The sequence below is a fragment of the Microcaecilia unicolor genome, chromosome 3 (assembly GCF_901765095.1).
Source record: "Microcaecilia unicolor chromosome 3, aMicUni1.1, whole genome shotgun sequence".
NCBI classification, from domain to species: Eukaryota; Metazoa; Chordata; class Amphibia; order Gymnophiona; family Siphonopidae; genus Microcaecilia; species Microcaecilia unicolor.
The window spans coordinates 479381881-479396296 of NC_044033.1; the positions used below are offsets into that span (position 1 = coordinate 479381881).

The 14416-nt window shown below is 40.2% G+C and overlaps 1 protein-coding gene across 1 annotated transcript in view; it reads left to right on the forward strand.

The window, feature by feature from the left end:
* Nucleotides 1–14416, forward strand: part of DDX43 (DEAD-box helicase 43) — a 344939-nt gene that overhangs the window by 309950 nt on the left and 20573 nt on the right. The window contains exon 16 of the mRNA XM_030199037.1: nt 8386–8524. Coding sequence (XP_030054897.1) covers nt 8386–8499 — 114 coding nt within the window. The 3' untranslated portion in view covers nt 8500–8524. The remainder of the gene's footprint in view (nt 1–8385; nt 8525–14416) is intronic.

Below are 14416 nucleotides of genomic sequence, written 5' to 3' on the forward strand. Positions count from 1 at the left end.
ACAACATTCCTGTGCAAGTCTCTGAATACCACAAACTGTTAATCATGTGCAGAACATCTGCTTTCACTTACTACTCCCCCTTATTGCCCACAGACTTTCTGGAGCCTGCCTTTGGCTAATGTGTTGCCACATTCTTTTCATGCCTCAGGAGGGTTAGTGTTAAAACAGCTTGTTGTAATCATGGAGCCTTCCACTCCGCATTTTTCATACCATTTTTCATACTTTTAATCTTTCATGCTTTTATTCAACATGTGGTAACAGTGGTTAGCGTATCGGGGTTTAAAAAAGGTTTGGACAAGTTCCTGGAGGAAAAGTCCATAGTCTATTATTGAGATGGATATGGGGGAAGCCACTGCTTGCCCTGGGATTGGTAGCATGGACTCTTGTTACTAATTGAGTTTCTGCCAGGTACTTGTGACCTGGATTGGCCACTGTTGGAAGCAGGATACTGGGCTAGATGGACCATTGTTCTGACCCAGTATGGCTATTCTTATGGGAAGGGAATGGATGAAAGCTCAATTTAGCCCATGGCAGTCGGTGTTTAAAAAAAACCTTTTAAAAACACTAACTGTCGCAGGCTGAATATGGGCCCGGATAGTTGTCATTGTGCTATCACCCTTAAAATGTGTGTTAATCATGATAGTTAACTATGATTAATCAGCAGCACTGCTAAATAGGGTATTACTAATCAAGACCATCTGAAATTTTACTGAATTGTTCTTTTCAAAGATAACCAAAATTTGATTTAATTAGTTCCGTGTTTTGCCTTTCAATCAATTCCAGACAATTCTATCTACTACAACTTGCTTATTTGTGAATGAGTGAGTACCACTGAGATACCATCCAACGTGGAGCAAACAAGTCAAGCTCATGCTATCTGCATTGGATGTTTCACTTCATGTGACCCTAAAATCAGCTAGTAGAAAACAGTCTGCATTAAATTCTCATGTCAAGCTTTGTATTGTCCAGAACAGGCCAATTAAATATTTTATTTATTTATTTATTTATTGCATTTATACCCCACATTTTCCCACCTATTTGCAGGCTCAATGTGGCTTACATAGTACCGTCAAAGGCGTTTGCCCAGTCGGTGGATAACAAATACAAAGTTGTATAGTGATCGTATGAGGTTTAAGTGGAGGGTCGGAATGGATGAAGATTGAGTGTTGTCCTGTTCGATCATAGTCATGCTATGTTGGTAGGTGAAGAGGGTTACGTGGGGTCGTTGGGGTAGGCCTTTTTGAAGAGGTTGTTTTTTAGTGATTTCCTGAAGTTCAAGTGGTCTTGGATTGTTTTCACAGCTTTTGGGAGCCCATTCCATAGTTGTGCGCTTATGTAGGAGAAGCCGGATGCGTAAGTTGTTTTGTATTTCAGTCCTTTGCAATTTGGGTAGTGTAGGTTTAGGTAGGATCTTGATGATCTGACTTTGTTTCTTATTGGTAAGTCTATGAGGTCTATCATGTATTCTGGGACTACACCGTATATGATTTTGTGGACTAAGGTGCAGATTTTGAAGATGATGCATTCTTTGATTGGGAGCCAATGCAACTTTTCTCGGAGGGGTTTGGCACTTTCGAAGCGTGTTTTGCTGAATATCAGCCTGGCTGCTGTATTTTGGGCGGTTTGGAGGTTTTTTATGAGTTGTTCTTTGCAGCCCACGTAGATTCCGTTGCAATAATCTGCATGGCTTAGGACCATTGATTGTATTAGGTATCGAAAAGTTGCTCTTGGGAAGAAAGGTTTTAATCGTTTGAGCTTCCACATTGAATAGAACCTTTTCTTTGTTGCAGAGTTTACTTGGCTCTCGAGGATAAGGTTGCGATCGAGTGTTGCACCAAGTATTTTCAAACTGTCCGAGGTAGGGGGAGGGTATGTCCTGGAGTATTTATGGTTGTGGGTTTGTATTTGTTATATGGCAAGGAGAAGATGAGACAATGTGTTTTTTCGGTGTTCAGTTTCAGTTGGAATGAGTTTGCCCAGGAGTCCATGATGTTCAGTCTATCGTTGATTTTGTTGGTTATTTCGGTCAGATCATGTCTGAAGGGAGTGTATATTGTAACATCATCTGCATAAATGAATGGGTTAAGGCCTCGGTTGGATAAGGAATGTGCCAGTGGAATCATCATCATGTTGAAGAGTATTGGTAATAACGGTGATCCTTGAGGTACTCCGCAGACTGCTTTCCACTGTGGTGATATGTTTGACTTTGATTTTACTTGATAAGTTCTGGTGGTTAGAAAGCCTTTGATCCAATTAAGTACGTTTCCTTCAATCCCGAAGTGGCCTAGTATTCTTAGTAGTATGTTGTGGTTTACCATGTCGAATGCGCTTGACATGTCGAACTGGAGGAGAAGTATGCTTTTGCCTCTGGCAGTCTCCTGTTTGAATTTGGCCAGGAGGGTGACTAGGACAGTTTCGGTGCTATTGTGGGATCGGAATCCTGATTGTGAATTATGTAGTATTGAGAACTTGTCCAGGTATTCCATAAGCTGTTTAGTCACGAAGCTCACCATCATTTTTACTACTAATGGGATAGACGCAAGTGGGCGGTAATTGGTGATATCGTTTGTGCTTTTCTTGGCTTCTTTTGGTATTGGGGTGAGTAGGATGTTGCCATGTTCCTCAGGGAAGAGACCTTGTTGTAACATGAAGTTTAGATGGGATGTAAGGTCTGCTATGAAGCGGTCTGGGGCAGACTTGAGTAGATGACTGGGACATGTATCCAGTTTGCAGTGGGTCTTAGCGAACCTGTGAGTCGCTTGTGCTGAGGAGATTAAATGTTGTCCAAATGCGGTCAGCTGGGTATCCTTCGGAGGATGGGTCCAGATCGTTGTAGAAGATTTCGATGTCAGTATTGTGATGAGGAAGTGTGCTGCGTAGTTTTATTATTTTTTCGTTAAAGTAGTTAGCAAGTTAGTCTGCGGGTGGGATATCTGTGTTGGTTGTGGTGATAGGGGTGGTGTCTAGTAACTTATTTACGAGTTATCACCCACCATGTTTTTTAAATTCATGAATGTATATAATTCTGATAATTGAGTCCATGCATGCTTTGTGGTATTTCTTTCTTGTTTTTATTGTATGTGTAGTATTTTGTTTGTAATACTGGTGTATATAATATATTCACCCAAAGCCTCCGAATAGCTAGGTTGTAGTTGCAGAAGGTTATCATTATAGCTTTTGGAATAACAACCAAATTGTCCACATACAAGAGTATCAATAAGAGCCAGGAACTACTCAAGATAGAAGTCTTCTTCCTTTTGGAGATCAAGGTTATCAAACCTGTCTACCACAAGAAGACAGATTTTCAAGGCTAGGCACATAACTTGACTGTCCAAACCACAGTGCTTATTTATTTATTTATTTATTTATTTATTTATTGTATTTGTATCCCAAGTTTCCCCACCTATTTGCAGACTCAATGTGGCTTACAATATTACATCTTGGCAGGCGCCAATCAAGAGTAGATATACAATTAGATTTCATACAAAGAAATGAGTGTAACATAATAATTATAATCAATTCAGTAAATCATAAAATAGTCAAACTATCAAGTAAGTAGTGAGGCATTGTTCTTATTATTGATTATTATGGTAAGTCTTGTTAAAGAGATAAGTTTTTAGTGTTTTTCGAAAGTTAATTAAGTCATGAATCGTTTTCAGATCAAGTGGTAATGCATTCCACAGTTCAGTGCCAATGTAAGAAAAGCATGTACTAGTTTGTATTTTAGACCTTTACAGCTAGGGAAATGAAGTCCCAAGAATGTGCGTGCTGAACTTTTAGCTTTCCTGGGTGGCAAATCAATGCGGTCTAACGTAGGCCGGAGCATTTCCATGCTTGTAAAGCAGGCCCAAATCTGACCACCTGTTATTCCTCTACCTCCTGTTTTACAAAAAAAATAATAATAATAATACATGTTGCAGAGATTTCCAAGCTTCCCCTCTATCTGTTCTATATAATAATAAAATAAGTTCTGGATGAGTATCAGTTTATTTACTGAGTATAGTGAATAATTGAATACTAAGTGCTGGAAGCTCTCAAAGCTACTGCACTTAATATTTGGCCTTTAGTATATAGCATCCTCTCATCCTCTTGGCTTGGTAAGGGTAATGCAGTGCCAGGGGATGGCACAAGGTGGCTGTCAGTTCCCCCTACTGTTTTCAAAGCACTGGAGGAAGATGTGTCAGAGGGCTAGCATGTTTAACCCTATATAGTTTTTTTTAATGGAGTGGAGGGGGAGGGGTGCTGGTAGGTTTAATGTGGAGGGGATCCCAGAAGCTGGCACCATTAGAAAGTCATATTCAGACAAGACTGAAAATGACTAACTCATGAGTGGTGAAATTCTAGATCCTCCAAACTAACTGAATATATGTTAAATTGGGCACCTAAGGTTCCTAAAATCACATGCTGAGCCCTCATTGAATGTCAGCCTCTCTGATCTCCTGGCTTAAGTGCAACTCAGGAACCCATTTACTGGACAACAGGAATTCTTTTTATTAGTATCTAATGTCATCAACTAATTTCAGTTCCATTTATCTGTCAATAAGTATTTTGGAAATGTGTGGTGTAGATCAATGAAGAAAATTCTATATTAGAAAAATTATTTTTGAGATAACTCTTGTTTAGGCCCTCCCATTGTTTGGACTTCCATATGTGAATATCATGGGCCTTAATCCCCTTGAACATGGAATGTTCATGCAGTTCAAAGCTTGAATGCTTAGATGGTGGATAAAAACCTCCATGTCATTCTGCCTTTCCTGCTTGCTGTTCTGATTTTATCAGTATTTGCACTTCTGTTGGCTAGTCAAAAACAGAAACTGGGAACAGAGCACTCACCTCACCTTGTCTGCCCATATACCCTATCTACTGCAGTTCTACAGACCCTCTGTAACTTTGTTTTGCGTTTCACTAATAGACTGCTTGTGTTTGCTCTGCATTTTCAAATCGCAATACTTTTTTCATACAGTCACTATATTTCAATGACAGTATTATCTTACCTTAGATCAGAGGTACCCAATTCATTTTTATAGTATGATCTCTGTCTAGAAATATGAACTGATAGCATAACATTTGCCTTCTGTCACTATTTATATTTTTGAAGTAGTTCAGTGTTCCCATTAATTCCAAAATAGTATTTGCTAACATAAGCAAATGTCCACCAAACGTCCATTATATAATAATTTGTCTTATAACGGTGTTCTTGTTTTTAACTTATCTGTCTGTTGTCCTATTGTGCCTTGTAGGCACCTGGCAGTCCTACTGATTCCATTGCTGCCTCCAGTTGATAGATTTCGCAGAGCGGTCACGTTACCACTGATGTAAACATCTGCCCTTACATTGTATAATTGGTCCAAGGAGTAGGTCATTCTCCTTGAGGCGAAGCAATATTGGTAGTGGACATGCATCATATTGGCAGTTAGGGCTTGTGGTAAGTGCTGTTTTCTGGATATTTTGGATGACAACTTTTACATTATTGAGGGATTTTCTCAAGATTGCTAGAAAGTTATTTGGTGAGAATAGTAGGATTCTAGTTATGGTGGGACGCAGGAGTTTGACTCGGTTATTGTTGAATTGTAGATTGTTGAAGAGCAAGACTTCCTCCTTGTATGATTTGCTTACAGATACGGGAGCTTTGGTTTGTTGCTTTACAGAGACATGACTGCAAAATGGGGACAAGGCTTATGGAGCACGTAACTTGCTCCCATGCTATACTGCCACCTTGTTGCCTAGGCCTGTGAGCCAAGGGAGGGGGTGGATTGCAATAATGTATGCAAGGGACTTAGGTGAACATAAGAGTCGCCATACTGGGTCAGACCAGTGGTCCATCTAGCCCAGTATCTCGTTGCCTGTGTCCAATCTGTTTCTTGGCTAAGTTAGTGGGAAAAAGTTCTGACAGCTTACTGATTATGTGGCAGTGACAGCTGTGGATCATTATCAATTTGATGTCAGGTTGGGCTATAGTAGCAAGACGGTGTTGTCATCTTTGCTTAGTGAGGTTCACACGAAAATAAATAAGGGATATGTGGTGTTGGCGGTTGTGTTGGGCTTTGGTTGCTGCATTTGATTTGCTGGACCATAGGTTATTTTTGTCTAGATTGACATACTGCAGCAGGACATGTTTTATCCACTCCTACCCTAGCTGAGATAGTATTTAACCATCTATCTGACCTCATGTGCAACTTTCTGATCTCATGTGCAATTTTCTTTAAATTAGTCACCTTACTTTCTAACTCTTCTTACTCTCTTACCTATTTTATGTGTTCCATCTCTGCTTTACCCTTAACTATCAATTAAAATGTTCTATTACATATTGTGTTGACATTGTAAGTAGTATACCGTATTTTTCGGACTATAAGACGCACTTTTTTCCCCCAAAATTTGGGAGGAAAATGGGGGGTGCGTCTTATAGTCCGAAGGTAGCGAGTTCGGGATCGCCCTCCCCTACTTACGTGACGCGATGTTCCCTGGTGGTCTAGTGACGTCGGGGCAGGAAAGAGCCCCCTCTTTCCTGCCCAGCGCACTGCTCTCCGTCCTCCTGACTGGTTCCTGACGGTCTCGGCGAGATTCAAAATCTCGGCGGCCATTTTGAATCTCGCCGAGACCGTCAGGAACCAGTCAGGAGGACGGAGAGCAGCGCGCTGGGCAGGAAAGAGGGGGCTCTTTCCTGCCCCGACGTCACTAGACCACCAGGGAACATCGCGTCACGTAAGTAGGGGAGGGCGATCTCGGACAAGACGCACCGGAGCACCTAGGTTTTAGAGGAGGGAAAAAGGAACATTTTTTTTTTTCCTATTTCCCTCCTCTAAAACCTAGGTGCGTCTTATGGTCCGGTGCGTCTTATGGTCCAAAAAATACGGTACTTTGCCATACTTTGTATTGTTGTTTGAATATTTTCACTGCTGTAATTACCTATTGCTCATGTTTGATCTATTCTTACTGTACACCACCTTGAGTGCATTTCTTCAAAAAGGCGGTAAATAAATCCTAATAAATAAAAAATAAAATTTGCTTTGGAGCCAAGTTTTACAATGGTTTAACTTTTCTAAGAGCCCGGACATTTGATTTGCTTGGGGTCTCTGCTTTTTCTTTGAAACATCAGATGACGTGCAGTGTGCCACAGGGGTTAGCTTTGATACCACTGCTTTTTAACATTTCTTTTGGCCCTTCTGGTTACGTTGGTTTAAAGTTCTGAGATGAGTGCCTATGTGTATGCTGACGACATCTTGTAAGTAGACTATTCTCTCTGGTCCAATTTTGCTTTTACTCCCTTTCAGACTTGTCTGGTGGCAGTTTCAAAGTGGCTAGTGGAGCATCGTTTAGTACCTTACCCAGATAAAACTAAAATGTACTGGCTTGCAGGCCTTCGACTGTATCCTGTGTTGACTCCCAGTACTTTGGGCCTTTCTGTCCCTGTGATGAAATTCTTTAAGTATTTAGGAGTCATTACTGATTCCCAGTTAACATTCACGCAACAAGTCTTGAGGGTTTTGTGGAGAGGGGTTTTTTGTGCTTCACTTCCTTTGTTCAGTCAGAACCTATTTTGGTGAGGATATGTTGCTTCTTTCACTATTAACTTCACACCTGGGCTATTGCAGCATTGTTCTATCAGAGGTTAGTCAGTATTTGGTAAAGCATCTGCAAATGCTTCAAAACATGGCAATCCATTTGCTAGGGAGTATGAAAACATGAGATCATGCAACTCCACTATATCTTAGGGTACCATTGGTTGATTGCTTGTAGAATTGAGTTCAAGATTCTTACCCTCTTACATAGGGTGATATGACCAAATGCCTCCTTATTTGGTCACACTAGCTCAACCATGCATGCCTAGTAGAACACTTAGGTCTTCAGTGGTTCATAGGCTTGCACTGCCGGCTTCCAACATGGCTCTTGTTCACGAGACAAGGTGCCTTCTTTTGAGTGATCCCTGTATTATGGAATAAACTGCCATTGTCAATTCAGCAAACATCATACAAGAAATTTAAAGTTCATTTGAAAACTTATCTCTTAAGTTTTGGGCGAGGCAGCTTTGTATATTAGTTTGACTTGCAGTATCTGTGTGTATGTAAGGATGTGCTGATTTTTATGATTTTGTTTGATTGTAGTTTTCACTTTTCTATTATGGAGTTCTTTTCAATTTTTACATTTCTTTGTAAACCACCTAGACCTTGTTGTAGATCAGGTGGTATATCATCAAGTATTAATAAATTCTAAACTTGTATATGCAGTCAACCCTGCTAACTAAAAGAGAGAGCAAGGATTTGAGTACTTTTGTTTCAGGAAACCCAAAAGATTTCCCGGTCTTAGGATGCTAACTGTCCCAAATAAATTATTTTCATTTCTACTATCAAAATATTTCACATCTTTTAACATCTGTTTAATTTTTAGGAAGTCCCTGAAGAGCTTGTATTCATGGCAGAACGATACAAGCAACACAAAATAAAGCTAGACAATGAAAAAGATATGGCAAGACCTCGTGGGAATAGGCGTCGAGACTTTTGATCTTAATATGTATACTTAATAAATCGTAAGTAATTTTTCCGTAGTATACTTTTGAATTAATATATTTAGTTGTCAAAATGTTCAAGCAAAAACTGTTTTTCTTTCTTTGTCATTTATAATAAACTAGTAAAAAAAGGCCCGTTTCTCACACAAATCAAACGGGCGCTAGCAAGGCTATCATGTAATGTGATTATGTTTTTAAGGGAACCGTTAGGAGAAATGTTCTGTCATGATAAGTAATAATTGGGAAGGGTGTATAATAAGTAATATGCTCCAGGGGTATGAGATACAGATTGTTTTATCTATTTTTTTTTGTTTTAATCTTTCTTTTTTTGTGATTTTTATTTATAGTATTTTTTAAAAGATAAAGAGTATGCAGACTCCATCCATGTGCAGCATTTCTCCTCTCTTCCCTCTCCTCCCCTCCATCCATGTGCATCTCCTTCTTGACTTCCCTCCCTTCCATCCATCCATGTCCAGCAACTCTTCATTCTCCCCTGCCCTCTCCTCCATCCACACATATCCAGCAAATTTCCTCTCTCCCCTGCCCCCTCCATTCATTCATCCATCCATGTTCAGCAATTCTCCATTTTCCCTGCCCTCTCCTCCATCCATCCATGTCCAGCAACTCTCCATTCTCCCTGCCCTCTCCTCCATCCATCTATATCCAGCAAATTTGCTCTCTCCCCTGCCCCCTCCATCCATCTATGTCTCTCCCATGCCCTCCCCTCCCCTCCCCCCATGTCCAAGAACTCTCCATTCTCTCCTGCCGTCTCCTCCATCCATGTCCAGCAACTCTTCATTCTCCCTGCCCTCTCCTCCATCCATCCATGTCCAGCAACTCTCCATTCTCCCTGCCCTCTCCTCCATCCATCCCTGTCCAGCAACTCTATTTTCCCTGCCCTCTCCTCCATCCATCCATGTCCAGCAACTCTCCATTCTCCCTGCCCTCTCCTCCATCCATCTATATCCAGCAAATTTGCGCTCTCCCCTGCCCTCTCCATCCATCCATGTCTAGCGATCTCTTCTCTCGCCCTGCCCTCCCCTTCCTCCCTCCCACCCTCCCCTCGATGTCCCGCAATTCTCTCCGCCTGACATCATCTTGCCTCCAGCGTTCCCTTCCCCCTCATTGTTCCGCCCTCTGACGTCATTACGCTTTGACGCGAGGGCGGGGCAATGAGTGGGAATGAATGTTAAGAACCCAGGCATCCAGACGCAGAATGTTGAAGGTGCAAATTATTATATAGGATAATACTCAAAATTTAGACACTTGAGGTGTCATATGAAGATAACGGAGTCATCAATGACAGTAGTTCATTCTCACTTCCTGTATTGATCATTATAATATAGTGTCTTCATGCCCTCGTACATTTTTCACATTCCGATATCTTTAAAAATACAGTTCAAAATGTATAAAAATAGTTTTTCAGTTTTCTACAAAACATACTCTAAATGTGAAAGAACACATTTCAATTGTGCGATTAATCCCATAAAGTGTCTCCCTCACATTTCTTCCTGTATAGTACAAAATATAGAAAGCAGATGTAAATTCTCAAAACTGACATGTTTCAAGTTACAACTGAAATGTTTCAAGTTACTGAACTGAAAATAAAATCATTTTTCTTACCTTTGTTGTCTGGTGAACTTGTTTTAATCATCTTGTTCTTTTAAACTAGAATGGGGGGGGGGGGGAAAGCTGACAGGAGCACATGGTTCGGTGTGGAGTATCCTTGAAGGATACTATTGAAACAGGACATTTAGGGAATCCCAGTGGAGAGGTTTCAATAATGCTTAAAGTAAGCCAGGTATTCTTAATGAGAGAGCAGGATAAAGGCTGTGCATTATCCCTTTCAACTTCTAAGCAGCATGTAGATCAAAGGAGAAAACACAATTTGAAGTGCCTGTATACAAACGCTACAAGCCTAAAAAATAGGATGGGAGAGTTAGAATACATAGCACTAAATGATGAGGTAGATATAATAGGCATCTCAGAGACTTGGTGGAAAGAGGACAATCAGTGGGACACTATGTTAACGGTACAAATTGTATCGCAATGTTGGAGAGGATCAAATTGGAGGGGGGTTGTGCTATATGTTAAAGAAGGAATTTAGTCAAATAAAATAAACATTCCACATGACACAGATAGGAGCATGGAATCATTATGGTTAGAAATTCCATGTTTGAAGGGAAGGAGTATACTTGTAGGGCTGTACTACCATTTGTTGGGGCAGAATGAATAGACGGATGAAGAAATGTTTACAGAGACTAGGAAAGCTGGCAAATTGGGCAGTGCTATAATGGTGGTTTCAATTACCTCAATATTGACTGGATAAACGTTACATTAGGAAGATAACATTTCTAGATGTAATAAACAACTGCTTCTTGGAGCAGCTGGTCCAAGAACCAACGAGAGGGGGAGCCATACATCGTACTGGAAGAAATTTCATTGGCTCCCTTGTGAGGCTTGGGGTAGAGTTCAAGCCTACTGACCTTGATTTTCAAGGTTTTATATGGTCAAGGTCCTGATTATCTTCTGAATTCTATTAATTTATATCAACAAAAAAAGAACCTTTAGGTCACTATATGATATTAGATTAACAATCCCTCCGAAGTCTATATGTCAACTGAAGAAGAGTTTTAATTCAGCTTTATTGGGAAAAGGCTCTGAATTGTGCAACTCTTTGCCATCATATATTAGTCATAACGAACTATATGAATTTTAGGTGTGTTGTCAAAACATGGTTGTTTAGAGAGTATTTTTAAATTGGGTTCAATCATTTTTATTTTTCAAATGTTGTATGTTCTGTTTTGGTTACTGTTTGTATATTGTATTTGGTTTTTTTTGTTGTTGTAATCGGCCTAGACTTGTTATTGGTTAAGGAATACAAATGCTTGAATTAAAATTAGTCAGCTCTTTGATGCCAGTGTCGGAAGAAGCAGTGCTCCTCTCCAGCCCATTGCTGCTCCCCTGGAGTCCAGGAAGGGGACCTGTCCTGTGCTCTCATCCAGAATCTGGTCCATGAGTCTAGTAGTCTGAGTTGGGCACAGACACAGCCTTCTTTGGGAGGAGCATTTTGCTGAGTCTCTGAGATGGACTGCTTGTGGGAGGAGGGATCCTTTGGAATTGGGACCCCTCTCTGTGCAGACTATACCTAAGAAGTTACACATTACTAACTGTATCTGATATCCTGAAATGACAATGTTAAAAATCTACGTAAGCCACATTGAGCCTGCAAATAGGTGGGAGAATGTGGGATACAAATGCAATAAATAAATAAAAATTTTCGATCTGCTCCTTGTGGCGTGTAGGGCATATTGCGAGAAGTGGCAGTTTTGGGTCAACTGGGAAACAGTGATCATAACATGGTCAAGTTTGAGCTACTATCTGGGATGAATCCACAAAAAAAAAAAAAAGAAAATCTACTGTAGCTGCATTTAATTTTCGAAAGCATGACTATAATAAAATGAGGAAAATGGTTAAAAAGAAACCAAAAGGATTGGCTGCAAAGGTTTGGACACTAAAGCAGGCGTGGATGTTATTCAAAAATACCATCTTGGAAGCCCAGTCCAGTTGCATTCCACGTATTTGCAAAGGTGGAAAGAAGAGAAAATGTCAGCCTGCATGGTTAAAAGGTGAAGTAAAAGAGGCCATTACAGCCAAAGGATTGTCCTTCAAAGAATGGAAAAAGGACCCAAACGAAGAAAATAAGAAGCAACATAAGCACTGGCAAGTCAGATGCAAAGCATTAATATAGAAGGCTAAAAGAGAATATGAAGAGAAACTTGCCGTAGAGGCTAAAACTCAAAGTAACAACTTTTTCAGCTACATCAGAAGCAGAAAGCCTGTGAGGGAATCCATGGGACTGTTAGATCACGAAGGAGCAAAAGGGAAGCTCGGGGAGCACAGGACCATAGCGGAGAAACTGAATGAATTCTTTGCTGCTGTCTTTACGGAAGAAGATGCAAGAGTTCTGCCTCTACCGGAAATGGTTTTTAAGGATGATGATGCGGAGGAATTGAAAGAAGTCTCGGTGAACCTGGAAGATGTACTGAGCCAAATTGACAAATTAAAGAGTAGTAAATCACCTGGACCGGATGGCATAAATCCAAGAGTACACAAAGAACTCAAGCATGAAATTGCTGATCTGCTGTTAGTAATATGTAACCTATCATTAAAATTGTCTGTAACAGGCACTTGAGGCTGATCAAGATGGCGGCACGAACGATCCCCCGTGAATGACTCACCTCAGTCTGCTGGAGATATCCTCTTTTTTCTTGCTATAGTAGCGAAAAGTTTTGCCTGCTATTATTTTCTTGGTTGATATGCCGCATTAGAGGAAGGGAGCCGTTAGAGTCGGAGCCCCGCCGACACTAACATCAACGCCGATCCAGCAAACCCTTGAGGGTTTCATAACGAGGCAATCCACTTCTATAGTGACCGGGAGACCCCGTTGACTCGACAGCGCAAGGAGACGCCGAGATTCAGGGGCAGGACACGTTGTTGTCCCCTCTGGTTAGACCCCCACCTCCGCAACCAGCTGTATTCAGCGGGGACGAAGCTTTCCTGAACCGCAAGTCGGAGTTAGGAGCGCCGTGCCAGGGCTCTACCGCTGGACTATCAGCTGACACCTCAATTCCAACTGAGGTTGTAACCGCCGTAATGGCGTCGAGAACAGGAACAACTAAGGTTTCTCTGACGAAGGTTACTCTGGAAGCTATTTGGGAAACGCTCCAGAGTGTGGATCAAGCTGTGAGAACTTCCACGGGTAAAGTAGAAACTTTATCGAAAAATGTTCAAGAATTGACTGATGCATTTGCAAAGATGAAAGTAGAGATAAATGAGAAAGTAAATTCTATAACGGAAGAAAATATAAAACTGAGAGAAATTTCACTGAAACTTATTAAAGATAACACTCTCATACACAATAGATTGGAAACTTTTGAAAACTATAATCGTAGATTGAACCTCCAGTTGCTAAATTTTCCAAGAACATCAGTTTATTCGCCTCAAGAAATCTTTAAAAGATATTTGGTTGAAAATTTAAAATTTTTGCCTGAAAATATACCACCCCTGAACAAGATATATTATTTACCAACGAAAAAGAATAAAGAGGATGAACAGATTGCACAACCACAAGGAGAATTGAATGTATCAGAATTATTAGATACTTCCCTATCAACAGCTATAATGGAAAGACAAACACTTTTAATATCATTTATTTTCCATCAGGATTTAGAAGCAGTTAGAAAAATGGCGTTAAAGAACTTACAAGTACCATTTTATGGTGGGAAGATCTGGGTATTCCCAGATGTGACTAAACAGACCCAACTTAGGAGAAGGAATTTTTAGCTTTAAGAACTGCTACAGTAGCTTTGGGTGCAACGTTCAATTTAAATTATCCTTGCAAATGCAATGTTAAATATATGGGGATAAAATATCTTTTCTTTAAGCCTGAACATTTAAAGCAATTCATCGAACAGAAACAAGTATTACGAACCTAGTTGGGAAAAGCAACTTGACCATGGGTTTATAAAATAAGAAAAATTTAATTGGATTTAGTGTTAAGCAATTACTTTTACATATTTCTTCGTTTAAATGTCTCCTGAGATATATGGATTAGTCTTCTCTGTATGGTGGTCTAATACAAGAGGGCAAAAGATTTTCCTATGTATATTGTAATTCAATATTACTTATTATTTCCTGCTATTATTTAATCTGTTTTTCCTGTTTCAAGTATTAAGCTTGTAAAATTTGAAAATTTAATAAAATGATTTAACAATTAAAAAAAAAAATTGTCTGTAATACCTGAAGATTGGCCAATGTGACGCTGATTTTTTTTAAAGGGTTCTAGGGGTGATCTAGGAAATTGCAGACCGGTAAGTCTGACGTCGGTGCCAGGCAAAATAGTGGAAACCA